The 17973-nt window shown below is 46.5% G+C and overlaps 2 protein-coding genes across 3 annotated transcripts in view; one reads left to right on the forward strand and one right to left on the reverse strand.

Moving 5' to 3' along the window:
• Window positions 1-5875: 5875 nt before the first annotated feature.
• LOC107511937 (60S ribosomal protein L21-like) lies at window positions 5876-6354 on the reverse strand. Its single transcript, XM_036239009.1, has one exon. The coding sequence runs from the start codon at window positions 6281-6283 to the stop codon at window positions 5876-5878; it is 408 nt and encodes a 135-aa protein (XP_036094902.1). The 5' UTR covers window positions 6284-6354.
• A 9073-nt stretch (window positions 6355-15427) lies between these two features.
• PACSIN1 (protein kinase C and casein kinase substrate in neurons 1) overlaps window positions 15428-17973 on the forward strand; it is a 55026-nt gene continuing 52480 nt past the window's right edge. Inside the window, exon 1 of one of the 2 annotated variants that reach the window (XM_016146947.2) lies at window positions 15428-15635. The gene's annotated coding sequence lies outside the window, so the exon portion shown is untranslated. The other variant, XM_016146949.2, reaches the window with a different exon arrangement.

Raw genomic sequence — 17973 nt, forward strand, 5'->3', positions numbered from 1 at the left:
AGGAGCAAGATACAGGTCACACCCACACTCAAGAGGAAGGGATTATACAAGGGCAGACTCACTGGGGATTACTTACGGTTTGTTGGCCACACTCTCCACTCTTTTTTTTCTTTTAATTTTTTGAAGTATGTGGGCTGTTTGACCTGTCAAGTCTCCCACAGTCTGGATTTTGCTGATTGCATACACAGTGCAGTTCAACATGTTCCTCTGTCCCCTGTGTTTCTGGCAAACTGGCAGCTAGATTCAGAGGACCAATCACACTCTGGTTCAATCCCTTTGGGAACATTTCAGAATGGGGTGTGGTCTTCCCTCAGGAGGCATACGATGTCCAGCTACATCTCTTTTTGTGACATTAGTAGCCATTGATGGTCAATGCCTACATCAGTTAAATGATGATGTTCTAATTCTACTCATTCATCTGTCAGTTGCAATACTTTTATAAAGAGATGTTTCCCCTCATCTAAGTTGCACTGTGGTACAGTTTATATAGGGAAGGCAGGACAAATGCTTGAATCATTTCTTTCATTTACCAGTTCCCAAGATAATAATAAATTGGTTCCCTATCAAGGTGACAATTTATTTTTTTAATAGCATTATGAATCCATGAATTTAAACCTGTTTTATTGATTTGAGTTCATTGCAATTCTTATTCTTATTAAAGCTCACACGGTCTAGTGGGAGCCTCTTCAAATGGGTTCCTGAGTCCTTTTGACATGACCTTATTAGTCTTCGAGAACTTCCTGCTGTCTGTTATATCAAGGCAGTCCAGGCTCATCTTGTACCTTGTGCCTTCCTACTCCAGACATGAAACCAGGTGGTCCTCCAAGAGGCCTGGATTTTTTTTTCATAGACCATGATGTTTCAAGGCCACAATCTGGGCTATGGGGAAGCTCATTGCTGTTGGGTCAATCATGGTTTCTAGACTTTTTGGTGGACAGAATTAGGAAATTTATATGTACATAAATTTTATGTGAGCTCATCTAATATGAGGAAAAGGGGGGTGCTGGAGCTGAGAGGCAATTAATTCAAAACTGGCACACCCACTTTTTTTCTGATCCTTTTCTTTGCTTCAGTTCTGTTGTTCCTATTCTGGAGCTCAATTTCATTCTGTGACCAACAATTTCTCCCCAGTGAGGGGTTCTGTCTCCATAAGGCAAGGAGCCTTGGCAGATCTCCTCTAAGAGGAGCTAGACTGTCCCAGCCCCTTCAAGCCCCTTGCACTAGCCATACTCCAGTGTTGGCTGCTCTTCTCAAATTGGTCGTGGTGCATTTCCACGAATATCTGTGGCTTATTTTGGGGTTCTCCTATTTTCAGATACTATTTCTGTTGCTTCTCTCTGCCTCTTCCCCCACAGATGGAGTCTTGTAGCTGTCTGAAATATTTCTTCATCCACTCATATTTCAGGCTTCATGAAGACAGCTTGTCACCAGTTGTGTTGTAAACGTTGTCAGTATTTTTTGGTGATGGCTAGCGTCACTCACTCGGCTGGTGGCTGGGCTAGGCTGGAAAGTCCAAAAGGCCTCACTGGGCATTTCCCCACATGGCCTCTCTCTCCCCACATGGTGGCTCAGCATTTAGTCATCTAAGCTTCTCTAAAGCATGGTGGTGGCTTGCCCTACTGCATTCTGTTGATCAAAGCAAGTCACCAGATCTGCCCAGATTCAAAGGGTGGCGGGGAGGACCGATTCCATCTTCTGATAAGAGGAACAGCAGGTATGTGTAGGGACAGGAATAGATGAGGCCACCTTCGGAGATCCCAACTCAGGCTTGTCTCACCCAGTGCCCAAGCAGGTACCATTCCCCACCCTTAGGAAACTAGCCTGAGGCCTAATGAAGCCTGTCCTAGTCACTGTCACTGATGGCTGGAGCAGAGGTGAAAAGGATGAGTGGTTCTTGGTCTCCACAGTATCCATCCAGGTATGGAATTTCCACCTGGGACCCTGGGAACCTGGGGATGGGTGGGGCCAGCATTGTGGAAAGGAATTAGCTCTCATCATTCCTCCCAGCCCTGTCACTCACAGGCCCTCTGAGGGCTGGCAGGACATATGGCCCTGCCAGTGGTAAGTCAAGCTGGGAGCCCTGCCAGGAAAGGCCAGATGGAGCAGGAGGAAGGCAAAAATCAGCCTCGGTGGCCGGCGCCATAAATAACACTCCCAGGCGTGGGCAACAGCTCTGCAGGCCCGTTTCAACAGCATTGGAGAATCAAGTGCTGTGCCCCCTCCCTTGCCTCTGGCCTGAAAGTCTCAAACTTCAAGCAGCCTGGCACAATAGCTCCTTGCAGCCTGCAGGGAAGGACAGCTGAAGGAGAAGCTGTATAATTTGACGTTTCAGTGCCACTCCAAAAGTCGTTATTTTGTTCCTACCTTGCCGTTCTCTGTGCGTGGGGCTGAGCCTCCTGGCTGAGTGTAAAGACAAGACACCGCCTGGAGCCCTGGCGTTCTGACGGACAAAAGGGCAGGGCATTTTCCCTTCTGATGCCTCAGCTCTTTTTCTGGGGCTGGCCGCGAGTGCCAGCAAGGCTGATGCCATATGGCAGTTCCACTTTCTCAGCAATAGAAGCAAATTTTTCTAAATTGGAAAGCCAGCCATCAGCCTTTCCGACTGTCTTTTGTGCCTGATTTTCTCCCTTCAAGGTGATTTGACTTTCTGCCTCCGGTCAAATTCCACATGCTGAAACTTTCATCCTTAAGAAGCAAAAACAAGGAGTTCCACCTGCCAGAACTCCCCAAATATCTTTGCTGTCAGGCTCAGGTTGAGCCACGAGTGACAGGAGGAGCAGAGGGTGCACGGACGAGTGAGGCTAAGCACGGAGCCCCTGTGAGCTGTGCAGGCTGAGCCCTCTGGGCTGCTGTCATCTCCTGAGGGTTGTTCTTCCCGTACTTGGTGTCATGGAGTGTTTTTGAATTGGGAAACATCTTAGAGCTCTGATTCTCAAAGTGTAGCCCAGGGAATCACCTGGGGAGCTTTCAAAAATATCAAGCTCAAAATCAAAACCACAAGATACCGCCCTACATCCATTAGGATGGCTACCATTTAAAAAAAAAAAAAAGACAAGTGTTGGCAAGGATGTGGAGAAATTGGAACCTTGGTGCACCATCGGTGGGAATGTAAAATGGTACAGCCACTATAGAAAACAGTATGGAGGTCCCTCAAAAAAAATTAAAAATAGAGCTACCATGTGATCCAGCAATTCCACTTCTGGGTATCTACCCCAAAGAATTGAAAGCAGAGTTTCCAATGTTCACTGTAGCACTACAGCCATAGACTGTTTAACGATGGAGATATGTTCTGAGAAATTTGTCCTTAGGCAATTTCATCATTATATGAAAATCATAGAGTGCACTGATACAAACCTATTTAGTATCGCCTACTACATACCTAAAATGTATGGTATAGCCTATTGCTCCTAGGCTACAAACCTATACAGCATGTTAGTATAAAAAACCCTACAAGATTAAATCAGGTGAAAATTATGCAATCAAGACATGTGTAAATGGGAGACACTGCTTTCTGTCAGCGTAACACAGCATACTCTTACAATAAAGTTTTCTAAAATAACTATAAAAAGTATAGTATAGTAAGTACATAAGCCAGTAACAGTCATTCATTATCAGGTATTATGTACTGTACGTAATTGTATGTGCTATACTTTTATACAACTGGTGGCATACCAGGTTTGTTTATATCAGCATCACCACAAACACATGAGTTATGCATTGCACCGTGATGTAATGGTGACTGTGATGTCACTAGGCAATAGGAATTTTTCAGCTTCATTATAATCTTATGTGACTGCCATCATATGTTGTTATATGGTACATGACTTATTCACAACAGCCAAGAGGCGGAAGCAACCCAAGTATCCATCAAATGAATGTATGAAGAAAATATGGCCTATCCATACAATGAAATATTATGCAGCCTTAAAAAAGAAGGTCATTTTGTCACATTCCACAAGATGGATGAACCACAAGGACATATGCTAAGTGAAAGAAGCTAGTCACAAAAAGATAAATATTGTATGATTTCTTTACTTATGTAAAGTACTAGAAGAAGTCAATTACAGAAAGTAGAATGGTGGCTGTAAAGGGCTAGGGTAGGGAGAGGAAAATTAATATTTAATGGTTATAAAGTTTCAATTTTACAAGATGAAAAAGTCCTAGAGATCTGTTACACAATAATATAAATATACTTAACACTACTGTACACTTAAAAATAGGTAAGATGGTAAATTTAATGTTATGCATGTTTTTTTTAACCATTATTTTTTTAAAAAGGGAGCTTATTTCCATTTGGAAATGCAAACAATTGACAAGAAAAAAAAAAAAAGCCAGATTCCTGCACTTTGCCAGACATCCAGATTCATAATCCCTACAGAAGAAGTTTAGGAAGCTGCCTCTTAAACAAGCGCTCAGGTAATTCTTAAACCCAATAATGATTCTCAATTTACATGTTGTGATTAAGAAAACAGGCTGTGAAACCAAACAGCTTGGCAACCAAAGTGACCCTAGAAAAACAACTTGTCCTCTCTGTGCCTTAGTTCCCTCATCTGTGTAATGGGGAAGCTAATAGCTCCTACTCACAGATAGGAGTGTTGTTAAGGATTGAATTAGTTAATAATCAAAAACATTCGATCCACATATATACTATGATTATCAAAATCAAGAGCCTCTTTTTGTCCAAGGAGAACTAAGGCCCAGAGAAGAGACGTGCCTTGTCTAAGTTCATTCTTCAACGTGGTGCCAGAGCCAGGAGAAGGACCCTGCTCACAGGCCACCATACATGGCTCACCTGCCACTGTGCTATTGTGCTATACTGTGCCTCAGTTCCTGAGGGCCTGGCCAGGAGACTGTGTCACCATACTGGCTGACTGGAGAGAATTGCAACCCTTCCCTGAACATGTGTGCCTTTCCCCAGGATGCCTCCAGGTTAACCTGGCTTTATTTCATTTCCCTGGCAGATAGAGCAAGGGTTGCCTTAGGCAAGACATGAACACTGGGTGTGCGGTTGGAAGTCGTGTGGGTATATTGACTGGGAGCTGTCTGCCTCTATCATCAACCCCAAGCCTTTGTGTGCCTGACGTCTCTGGCTTCTGGGGACGTGACAGCCCTGGCACAGAAGCATACAGAGCACAGCCTCTGTGAGGGTGCTGGGTCCTATAGAAAAACTGTATGAACAAATGCAACCTAATGGCTTTGGTATACCACTAAACAGTAACAGATAAAGTAGGTTGCTTGTTTACTGAGTGCCTAGCTCTGTTACAGCTATTATCTCATTTTATGGATGATGAAATTGAGACACAAAGTGTTTAACTAAATCACCCCAAGCCACACAGCTAGTAAAGTGAAAGTAGCCTGGCATTTTACTGTCCTGCGTCTCAGTGTCCTCATCTGAAAGATGGGCGTAATAATAGAAGCTGCAAAATAAGGGGGCTACATTCAGAGGTGGAAATGGCCAGTCAATATTCGTTGTGCGAATTTGCTGAAAGATGCACAGACAGAGGTCCCAGAATTCTTTTTGGGGAGTTCAGTGCAGGGTGGAGAGCGAGGAGACCTCTGTGGGGAGGCTACCTCCAGGATGGAGGAATGGGTTGGGCACAGGAGCACAACTGACCCCTCAGGGTCTTGTGGGCCTGGGGCTCAGACCACAGGTCTGTGGTTGTCTTCTCTGGAGCCAGGTGCCAGCCAGGTTTGGTGGTGCGAGCACTGGAATGTGTTGAATTTGAATGAAGGTTACAGCTTTGGGGGACAGGACAAAGATTCCACCTGTCATCGAGCGTTTTCACAATCACCACGGTTGCTTTTTTTTTCTTTAAATATTTCTTTGGCAGAAGGGACCTACTCAGTTAGGGGTTTTTAATTTTTTTTAAACCTATTATGCCATGAACTCACAGGGAATGGGCTCCAGCAGCTCAGGTTCCTTTCCATTCATTCTCACAAAGTGCACTTCTCTGGGTGGAGCTGGATGGCGCTCCAGTTGAACCCAGGCACCTTTCTCTTTGGCTTCCTTCTGTTTTTGGCTCTTAGAGTGCTTAATATGCTCAATATGTACATGAGTTCTCTTGGCAAGAATCTTGCCCTTAACTTGTTTGTTTACAACAATACCAACTGCATGCTGGGTAACATTGTAAACTCTTCCAGTTTTGCCATGGTAACAGTTGTGGGGCATTCCTTTTCGAACAGTGCCCATTCCCTTGATGTCTACAATATCACCTTTCTTGTAGAATTGCATGTATGTGCCCAAAGAAACAACTCCATGTTTTCTAAAAGGCCCAGGGAACATATAGCAGGTGCCTTTCCTCCTTCCTTTGTGTTGGTCATTTTGGTGAATCACTGGAAAATGGAGGCTCGGGCTGAAAGACCACGGTTGCTTTTTTCTTCATTGGCATTCAGCACTTGTGGGTGGGGCATGGTATGCTTTAAGGGGGCCTGGGTCCTCAGTCCTATCTTGGCTCATTCAGCTGCGGGTGGAGCTGAGGGGACAAAGTTTGGTTAGGGGGACAGATAGGGCTCAGGGCCTCCGTGGCCAGCCCAGCTACCATTCCCTTGGACCTACTGCAGATTCAGCTGTCTGGGACAGGATCCCAGAGATAGAGAGGAATTCAGAGAAGGGCAAGGGACTCTTTTTTCTGCAGAAAATGCCGAACTGTCTTTACTAGTAAAGATCCCGATTTTCCAGGAGAAAAATCTTTCCCTTTGGGAGGTGAATGTGCCTATGCAAATAGCAGAGCAATCTCCTCCACTGTTTGTGGAGCGCTCACTGTGCCCTCACATTACTGATAGTCCTGATGACACAGCAAAGTAACCGCTGTTTGGGAAAGCTGAGCCCAGCTGTGTTCACTCTCACACAGCTATCCAGGAATGCCTGGGCCCAAGGCTGTATAGGCTTTCCCTGGCCAGGCCAGGTGGCCTCAGAGAGGTAAGAAAAGGGGCTTCATGATAAACAGATCCAGTGTAATCCTTATTAAGAGCTCAACAGCCCTTTTTACAGAAATAGAAAAACTCATCACAAAATTGGTATGGAATCTCAAGTGACCTCAAATAGATGAAACAATCTTGAAAAAGAACAGAGTTGGAGATCTCATACTTACTGATTTCAAAACCTACTTCAAAGCAACAGTAATCAAGACCGATGGAGGAGAAGAGAGAGTCCAAAAATAAACCCTTGTGTGTATAACCAATTTTTGACAAGGATATCAAAACTACACAATGGGAGAAGTACAATCTTTTCAATAAATTGCATTGGGAAAACTGGATATCTACACACAAAAGAATGAAGTTGGATCTCTACCTAACACCATGAGTAAAAAGTAACTCAAAGTGGATCAAAGACTGAACCATAAGAGTTAAAACTAAAAAATTCTTAGAAGAAAACATAGGAGAAAATCTTCATAATTTGGATTTGGCAGTGATTTCTTGGATGTGACACCAAAAGCGTAGACAACAGAAGGAAAAATAGATAAATTGGGCCGCATCAAAATTTAAAACTTTTGTGCATAAGAGGCAGACACTATCAAGAGAATAGGAAAATATTCTGACTGGTTTTATTTTTCAAAATTTTAAACTGATATACAATTCACATTGCATAGTAAATTATGAGATAATTCACATAACACAAAATTCACCATCTTAAAGCATACGATTTAGTAGCATTTAGTATATTCAGAATGTTGTGCAATCATCACCATTATCTAATTGTAGATAATGCCTCAAAAAGGAATCCCATATCCTATACAGTCACTCACCATTCACCTCTCCCCTCAGCCCCTGGCAAATAATAGTCTACTCCCCATCTCTATAGATTTGCCTATTGACCCCATTTTCTAACATAAAATTTTAGTCAGATTTATTTCCATTATTAATTTTCGTTGAGAAAATATTTTCTGAAGTGAATGGTAGTAAGAAAGATAATTCTTTGAGCAATTGTTTATAGAATGCGGTAAAATTTTTCCAGTTTGATTTTTACCTTGCTGATTATTGTGATTGCGATCAATTCTTTTCTAATAATTTTTAAAAATTCCATGTGATTTATTGACTTTGGGAGGGGGCGAGGAAAACACAAATTTCATTATTTAGAGTTCCTGCAACTGTTTTCTTTGTGGCCATATTTCTACCTAGTATAATTTCTTTGATCAAATTTTGGAAATGTGAATTTTATCAAGAAGTTCTGATTCTTTCTTTGAGTTATTTATGTTGCTTTGATGATTTCTCAGGAACATTCACTGATGTCCCTTATGAAGAATAACCCGTTACTCTCTAACTCTTGAATCCCTTCTTACTTTTCATAACACTATCACTACCTGACATTATTTTATATTTATTTGTTTTTCTGCTGCTTATCATCTCTCTTCCCACCAGGCTGTGAGTTCCTTGAGGGCAGGGATTTTTGTGTCTTGCTCATGGCTGTATTCCCATTACCTAGAATAGTGCCTGAGACACAGTAGGCCCTCAATAAGTAGAATGAATGAAGAAATGAAGTGTGGCTTGAAGAGAACACTGATGGTCTGTGTTTGTCTTAGTCCATGAGTAAAATCATGAGGAACTGTATCAGAGAGAGAGAGAGAGAGAGAGAGAGAGAGAGAGAGAGAGAGAGAGAAATGATGCAGAATTCAGAAGGGTCCAAGGCCCAAATGATAGGGCCAAGACATCCCACTCCACACTGAAGATGAACCATGTTCCAAGAAGTGCCCAATTATGCCAGGGAGACAGATAACCAACAGAACAGCCTCTGTTCCACTGTTTGATTTACAGATGTTACAAATGGTGATTTATGGCTTAGGTCCACAGGGCACATTGTTAGCATGACTGAAAATGGTGCTGATGGTGCTACCCAGAACCATCGGGGCAAAGGAGAGACCAAGAGAGACAAGAAGTTATAGTTCTTGACAGCACTTGCGCCCAAACCTCATGATGGCTGTTGTAACTAGAGACTGACATCCAGAAACCTGGCCAGGTTCTCTGCCTTCTTTCCCTCCATTCTGTTCAATTGAACACTTACTGAACAATAGACTCATAGCCAAGAACAGGGCACAACAATGAGTAACCTCACTTTGAGTCCTCCATCCTGGTTATCCATTGCTGCATAACAAACCACCCCAAAGCCTAGTGGCTTCTAACAACAATGCCTTATTACCTCTGCCAGTTTGGTGGGTTGACGCAGCTCAGCTGGGCGGTTTTCTCTCTCAAATTCTCCTGTGTTTTTACAGCCAGATTACTGCTGGGGTTGGAGTCATCTGAAGGTCTGGCTGGGGTGGAAGTCTAGGAGGCTTTCTGTCTCACTGCTGCTGGTTGGTGCTGGCTGTCAGCTAAGGCTGTCAACCAGAGCATGAGGCAGGAAGCGGAAGCTACCAGGTTGCCTAAGGGGTACACTGGGAACTATCACAGCATCACTTCTGCTATATCCTATTGGTCAAAGTAGCCACTGTTCACAGATTGAAGGGAGGTGGGAAAACAGACCCTGTTTTTTTGGTGGGGAGAGCCAGGTCACATGGCAGAAGAGCATGGGGATGGGAGATATCATTTGGGCCATCTTTGGAAAATATACCTTTGATAGCCTCAAAATACATTGAGGTGGGGTTCTGCCAAGATAAGCAAAGATTTACCACTTTTGCAGAGCACTCTTGACTCTTCGAAGAGCTTTCATGCCCATGCTCATCACAATACCTGTGAGGGACATGCACATGAGGCAGTATAGCAGGGTGGGGCCAGACCACCTGGGTCTGCATCTAAGCACCACTGCTTCCTTCCTGCATGTTTTGGGCAAGGTATTTCACCTCTCTGTGCCTCAGTGTTCTCATCTGTAAAATGGGGGATAATAATAATGCCTGTCTCATAGCTTCATTGTGAGAACTATGTGAGAACATAGCTTCATTGTGAAGTATTGACTGTGGGGCACTTGGAATAGTGTCGAGGATAGAACAAGTCCATGTGAGCAATGGTCGTCATTATTACTCCCCCTCCTTTTATTTATTTTTACCTTTAAAATTTGCAATTTATTTAAAAAAAAATAGGTTATACATTTACATGGTTCGAATATCAAATAGAATATGAGAGTCCACAGAGCAGAGTCTCCTTGCCCGGTACCCAGCCTCCTGCTTTTCTTCCCCAGAGGAAACCACTCTTTCCAGGTCCTTGTGTCCTGCCGGAAATATCTTCTGCATTTACAAGCAAACATGGACATGTATTCTTCTGCCACCTCTTTTTTTAAAAAATATATATGTACACAAATGGTAGTGACTATACCCGTAGTTTTACAGATTGCTTTTTCCACTTAAAATAGATATTTGGTGATTGTTTCACCAAAATAGTTGGAAGGAAGAACCCAGGCTCTCAGACTCAAAAGAGCACAGCAGAGACTACAGGCCGGAGATGGTGCTTTGTAGCCTCCTGGCAGTGCCTTTGCATAAACCTCGTTTTCTCCTTCAGGTGGGATTGGCTGTGGAGGAAGTAGAGGCCGAAACTCAGCCCAGGATTGGAGAGGAACTCAGCCCTATAACTGATAAGGCCTTGGGTCATGACCCAGGCCTGCCACTGACTCACGGGGCCCTTGGGCAAGTCGCCCAAACGCTCTGGGCCTGGAAGGTGCTTGACTCAATGGGGCTTCTCCAATTCCAATGCCAACTCAATTGATGCTTCCTTGGAAAGTCTCATTTTCTCATTTAGAAAAGTAGGGGTAAAAGTAATACTAGGTGTGGTAAGAATCCGACGAGACAATGTATGTGAAAGCCCACGGAAAACTAAAAAATCGACACACCGTACAGATTCCTCTCCTTCCAGGTATTCATTTTGAGAATGACATTACAAATGATGAACTCCACCCACAACCACATCCTTGGTATAAAAGATTATTAGTGAGCCACACTTCTCTGTGGTTCAGGATACAGAAATTAAAAACCAAAACCAAAACACGAAATTTTTATTGCATGTTGAACTCGATGCCCAGTTTCTGCTTAGGTAGCCTGCCTGCAATTAAGGTACTGTGCCACTAGGGGCGATGGTGTCAAGGCTACTAAGGCTTGTTGCACAGCGGTACTATAAGAACCATCTCAAATGTCCTCCCCTTTTATACGTTGAGAGGCCTCACCAAAGGACTGCTGAGCCTGTTTCCTCATCTGTAAAATGGGGATAGCAATACAAAATGAGCTCATGTAAAATCCTCCTTACACAGTAAGACTCTCAGTATTCACTTCAGCATTTGCTTCTCTCTGGAGTAATTAACATGGCTTTGGAACCAAAATGCTTGGATTTGAATTCTAGCTCTACTACTTATCAGCTGTGTGAGCTTGGAAAAATTACCTAACCTCTCTGGGCCTTAGTTTTCTCATCTGTAAATAGGGCTAGTAATTATACCTACCCTCATAATTCATATGTGTAAAGTTCTTAGAAAGTGCCTGCTCCAAAAAAGTGCTCTGAGTGTGCCATTGCTTGTGTATGCCCTGGGTGAACCCTCTCTGGAGCATAGTCTGGGTCCTAACTCTGGGCGCCTCCCAAGATCGAGGGCATTATCACGATGATATGTCCTCAGGGTAACCCCCACGGCATGAGTCATGAACAGAGAAAGCTACAATTCCAAGACTCCTGACACCCTGGGTCTCGGGATTCAGGGCACAGCTGGCAACAACTTTTGTTCAACAGGCAGGTGATAGAAACCAATTTGCAGAAACCAATTTGCAAGCGTGAAGCTAGCTGGTGAGAAGATAAGGACAGGGTGAGGGGCTGTGAGGTTGTTTTTAAAGTACTTTTATCCCTTGGGGGTGTCCGGCTCACCTCTGTGCATGCTTCTGAGAGGAAGCTCAGAGAATACCAAGGGGCCACTGGGCTAACTGCTGTCCATCTCCATCCTGCCCACCTCCCTCCATGCAGGTTGTTGTTGGTGGTGGGGTGGGAAGATAGAGAAATCTGGTGATGATAGCACCTGACCAGAAGTCAGGAGATCTGTTTTTAGCTCAGCTCTGTCACTGATGTGCTCTGTGACCTTCGACAAGTCACTTCCTCTCTGGGCTTCACAGTCCTGTTCTGCCAAAATTGGGACACACTTCCTGCCTTTCCGACTTGAGATGTGGTGGGATATAGAAACTCCTCAAAACCTCGCCTCCTCCTTGAAGCCTTTCATTTTGGATGAAACAAAAAGGAATCCAAAGCCTCCCCACCTCCCTCCAGCTCTTCTAGGCTAAACATTCAATATTAATCACTAATCCATTATTCATTCACTCATTGATTGATTGATTCCACACTCTCATTCAGTACTGGTCTACCCTCCTGTCTACATGTCCTTTCTGTCTTGTCTGCATTTGAAACTCCTCTTTGCCTTCCTCTTTGCTCTGTATGGCATGGAGTTTCTAGCAGAGGAGGCTTCTGACTGAGGGATAGCTTGAGGCTCTCAGTGGGAAGGAAGGTCCATGGAATCCCAGATGGGTCGGAACTTAATGGTACTGAGAAAAGTGAGCTGTTATGGAGATAAGAGATGTGAAAAGTGCTTTGAAAAGTGGAAATTGCTGTGCAAATGAGAGAGTCTTATTCTCTGGACAGGGCATAAACCGATAAGAGAGGGAGAAGGAGGGGGGTAGTTCAGCTCTGATGAACATAGGTTTGCAATCAGAAAATCTACAAGGAAACTAGTTCAATCTTAGGAAGCATAGAAGTTGTATGTCAGTCCCCCCAACCCGACCCCCCCAAAAAACGTTTAATTTTGTATGATACATGGGCAGGGGTGTGTGTATTCCACTGTCATTTTTTTCAGGGTTTGGGGCTGTTAAGGTCTTAATTCAATGCCAGGCGTACCTCAGCTCGACAGAGTAAGTAAGCCCAGCTTGTCTGCTCCCTCACCTCCTCTTCCCACCACCCTACCACTCCCTCGATCATCTGCCAATTCTGGTCTGCCCTCATTACCCTCTCCACAACTGCCCCAAGTGGATACAGGTTCTGCCAACTTCCAGACTCCAGCCTCTCCTAGCACCCTGCATTGTGACTTGATACCCTGTGAATGTCTGTGGTTGTCCCACTCTTGCCATCCTCCACTAAATGCCTGGCTGCCAAGGGACAGTGTCCTCTCTTAGTCAGTGTCCTGTGCTCTGGAATTTACTGCCTTCTGAAAATTTACCAGTCCTGGGCTCCATTCCATCTGCATCAAAGCCCTGATAACACACGGAGCCAGGCTAATGTATGAGTAGGGGAGGGACAGTAATTCTAGTCTATCCATCCTAGACTGCACTTTAAGAGCCTCTTGGGGAACTAGCCTCTTCACTTTAAAAAAAAAGTTCTGTCTGAAGGGAGAATTTTACAGCACTGTGGTAGACCAAAAGGGGAGAGATTTGGGGGTATATGTAGTTAATGATAATAGTAGATATTATTTACTGCATACCTATCAGGTTCCAGACACTCTGCTAGGTGCCTTACGTCCTTTGTCTAATTCCAACAACCTTGTTAGGCAATCGTAATTGTGTAATTGTCATAATAATAAACAACAAAATTAACTGAGCATTTATGTGCTAAGCGGTTCACTTGGATTGTCTTGTGTAACACACACGTGTGAGGTAGGTGCTGTTGCTGTGTCCGTTTTCCAAATGAAGACGCCAAGGCACAGATCAATTAAGAAACTCGTCACATAGGTATTAAGAGAAGGAGGCTGAACCTCAGAGGGGTTAAATACCATGCCCATTTTTACCCAGCCAACAAGAAACTGAGTGAACTCTACGTCTCACCCCTCCCCCCCAGGCTCATTATGCCTTTTCCTGGGGCAATGGGAAATTTCAGGTTGAGGTGAGGGGAGCTGGGACCAGAAGTTTCTGGAGTGCGAATGGGGGTGGGACTTCATCAGCTCTAGATACTAGCATACCCCTTATATGGTGTCTAGAAATGCTCCAGGACCCCAGCCCCAGCCACCCGCCAAATGTCTCCTCGCTTTGCTGGCCTCTACCAATAATCCTTCCCTGTCTCCTGTTTCATGTGGCTCTTCAGAATCCCAGCTGGCATTCAGCGCCCCATTAGAATGCTGCCTCCTCCCGGAAGCCTTCTTTATCTACATACTATTTATTATATTTAACATCTGTCTGGCCCTAAACAGAGCCCTGTTACCTTCTCTGGAACGTCGTCTGCTCACTTGGCTATCCTGTTCATCCTTTGGATACTACCATCTGGCCTAACTAGGTGTTGAGTTTCTCTTGGCTCTAATACTTAACATGCAGTCAGTGCTCAGAGCAGTTTTCTCAAATGAATAAATACTGCACTTGGGTATTCCCCTGAGTCACTGGGGCCATGAATTTCAATGCCTCTGGTGAGAGATGGAGAAGGAAGGCAAGACATAGAAATGTGTGACCAGCCCAGGTGCAAACAATAGGGAGTGGAGAGGTCTGTGGCAAACTAGAGTCCACATGCCTACCTGAGGGGTTTCTGGTCAAATTTGGTCCTCAAATGGCTGGGACCTGATCTTGCCACCCTGAACATCTTCACTTTCTTTCCCTAGCTTTGCTTTCCTACTTTATGCATCCTACTTTAAAATATACTCTCTATATTATTTATTATATTTAACATCTGTCTTCTGTCACAAAGGTGAACTGAAGGCAGAAATTTAGTCTGTTTTGTGCACTGCTGCAGCCCAGTCCCCTTATCAGTGCTGCCATATAGCAGGCCCTCAATAGAGAGATGTTGAATGAATCATCAGTCCCTTGCACGTCTCTGCAGTGAAGAAAGCTGCCCTAGTCCCCCCCTGCAGTGTCCAGTAACAAGGGAACATTCAGGGTTCAAGGCAAGAAGAGTCAAGGCTGTTGGGGGTCACAGAGAGTGCCCAGGAGATGGCTTGGAGTCTGTCTTGGTGACAGCGGGTCCAGTCGGAACTAGGACGGGGAGGTTAGTGACTGACCTGTAGGGTCAAGGGACACTTCTGGACAAAGTTGGGGGTTGGGTGGGGGTGGTTTATTGGTGGGGTGCTGGAGGAGGAAGGGCAGAGCACGCGCGCGCGCACCGCACCCCCGCGCCCCCCCCCCGGCCCCCAACACACACATATCCACCCTACACGCACCCGCACGTACCAAGCAGACGCTGCATGAGGAGAGACCAGAAACCAACAAACAGGGCCGGAGGAATGTCCAAGGAGGTGGGGAAAGGTCAGAGAGGGGAGGGGAGCAACACCCTTGGGTCCACAACGCGCCTGCAGGAGGGGCCCAGAAGGGCGCAAGGGAGATGCTCCCTGCACCCGCCGCCTCAGACCCCTCTGCCCCGGCCAGAAGCACCCTCTGGAGAAAGACGCTGGCCCGGGGGCCGAGGGAGTTGCGTCCCCCGCCCCGCGCCGCCAGCTCCAGCTAAGCGGGTTGCTGCCTCCTCAGCAACTGCGGCGCTTCCACCTGCGCAGGAACCGCGCCGCCCTGCGCCGCCCGCCATTGGCTCGCTAAAAATGCCTCTCTAATCTGCGCGCATCTGTGCACGTCCCCCCCCCCCACCTCCGCCCCCACCTCCCAGCTCTGACCTTCCTCCTTCCCGCAGCCCGGGCGAGATCCCTGAGACGCGGTGGCGGCGGCGGCGGCGGCGGGGGCAGCGCAACCTCCTCTTCCCCAAGGAAGTCGTCCCGGCTTGAGGCCGGGCCCCAGAAGCCCCGCTAGGCCCCGGGCGCCGCCGATGGTGCTGGGCGCTCCTGCCCCCAGGTAGGGGGTCTGGATAGAAGGTGTGGAGAGAGAGGGTCCAGAGTGCATGTTGGAGGTGGGCGCAGAGACTGGCGTCTTCCCGGCGAGAGCGCGAGGCAGGATTGGGGTAGTCACCTGGCGAGAGGTGAGAGCGCGGCTGGGGGTGCTTTGCAAGAGCTGCGGTTCGTGAGCATACCACAGGCAGTGCCAGGATGCCCCCCTACTGTGGGCCCCTGGGAGAGGGAGCTGGCGGCAGAGGCCTTTACCCACGGGAAAACGCAGGAAATGGGTTCCTTGGGAAGCTGAGACCCGGGCCTCTGGGGTCCGAATCTCTGGCCTGGGACGTTCAGGTACCAGCGAGAAGGGTGAGCTGATGCCACCTTGGTGCATAGGCCGTTTATGGATCAGAGTGGGCTGGAGAGAAACACAGCAGCTGATGCTCCCTGTGCCCTGTCTGGTTTACAGTTAAAGATATTTTCTTCTGTCCTTCTGCCCCTTCCCTCGCAGCTGGGATAGCAGGGGGCAGGGGGGAGAGGAGAAGGAGGTAAAGCTAAATGGCCGGCAGATACAGCAGAAGCTGTGGTCTGCCTGACACTACTCTCCTCTCCAGGCCACTTGCTGCCTGTTAGAACTCTTTCTCTCCCTTATTTTTGTCTTACAGGAGGCCATGAAAAGAATAAAAGGTCATCAGGGTGTAAGTGACAGAGTGGCAAACCTTAGGGCTTGGTCAGAACCAGCTTCAAGTCTTAACTGCCCCCCACCCCCACCTGCTCTGCACCCCACGTGCTGTGACACATGTGGCCGCTTTTCCCTGGGCATAACCATAAATAACCCACATTGCCCTGGCTCTGGCATAGCAGGGTGCAGACATAATTGTCAGTGATTTTGGAGGTTCTATCCGTCACCTACTTGCCTTTCCATCACATGTCCAAATCACCACTCGGCAAGCCACTCCCTCCGGGCAGCTTCCTTGATACCCCAGGTGTGATCCTTGCCTCCTGCCCTGGGTTCTGTCAGCCTTGTGGTTTGGCTATTTATGTCTCGTCTGTTGCTGTGTAGACTGGAAAGTGCCTTCAGGGTAGGAATCTGATTTATCTGTCTTGAACTCTGCACCTGGCCAGGGTCTGGCACCAAGTAAATGTGGAATAAGTGAATGAATGAACTTGAACTCTGGTGGCAACCTGAAGGAGGGGGATGAACCCCTTCTTGGGCTGTCCTTCCATCCCCCAGGACCAAAGTGCCACCGATACCAGACAACCCCATTTAGGCCCTTCCTAGACCTGGAAATGATAGGTAGCTATGGAATCTTGAGAGTAACGCTTCAGTCCCGATGTCTCCAGGGGGTCTTTTTGGGCCCCTGGTGTGAGTGCCCTGGCCTAGGCCAGGCTTGGTGGAAGGCCTTGAGTGACAGTCTGGTCTTCTTGGGTTGGCACTTTCTTCCTAGGATGCTCAGCTCAGACCAGGGGTCTTTGTCTCTCTGTCCCAACCCTTGGGAAAGTCCCAGTTAGTGTCAGGGAGTCTCAGAAGCCCCAAACCAGGCTGTCCTCAGCTTCTGGGTTCCTCATAGTGAGTGCTGAGCAAATCTCATGACTCCATTGTGTGGAGGAGCAAACCCAGGCCAGAAGAGGCTGCCATTAAGGGTTCTTGTGTCCATGACAGACATGGACATTTGCAGAGCTCTTTCCCTGCCCTTGTTGCTCCTTTGATAGCCATACTGATAAGACATTTGCAAGCTGTTCTTGTTCTCATCTTACAGAAGGGAAAACTGAGGCCCAGAAAAGGTCAACAGCAGAACCAGGGGCAGCACTCAGTTCCTGGCTCTGAGTGCAGTGCTCTCTCCACTGCGCTCGAGGGAGCTGAGACAAGGCCCCAGACCCAGGTCAGAGTGTCTGGTTGTCTTAGAGCCCAGACATTCCTCCTCTCTGGCTCTGTCCTGGCCCTTAGCAGTGGAGAGTCCAAGAAAGAGGTGCTTCAGGGGTAGAGGAAGGTAGGTAGAGGGAGATTTTGTTCTTGCAAGTGGTTGGCCCTGTGGGCCTTGAGGTAAGAGTGCAGGAGTAACAGTAAAAACTAACAGTGCACAGCATTTGCCATGTGCCAGGTCTGTCCCAACAAGTTTTAACTCATTGAATCCTCACAGTAGCCCAATGAGGTAGGTACTATTATTATCCCCATTTTACAAATGAGGAGCCTGAGGCACAGAGAAGTTATTTGTTCAAGATCACATAGTTTGAAAGTGGAGGAGCAAGGATTTGAACCTAGGCTCCAGAGTCCATGCTCTTAACCTATATTACCTATTGCAAGATCAAAAGGGCTGTGGACCTAGCTGCTGGGGACATGCTGGCCTCTGTGGAGATACAGG

This window comes from Rousettus aegyptiacus, unplaced genomic scaffold (genome assembly GCF_014176215.1).
Source record: "Rousettus aegyptiacus isolate mRouAeg1 unplaced genomic scaffold, mRouAeg1.p scaffold_m13_p_1, whole genome shotgun sequence".
Taxonomy (NCBI): Eukaryota; Metazoa; Chordata; class Mammalia; order Chiroptera; family Pteropodidae; genus Rousettus; species Rousettus aegyptiacus.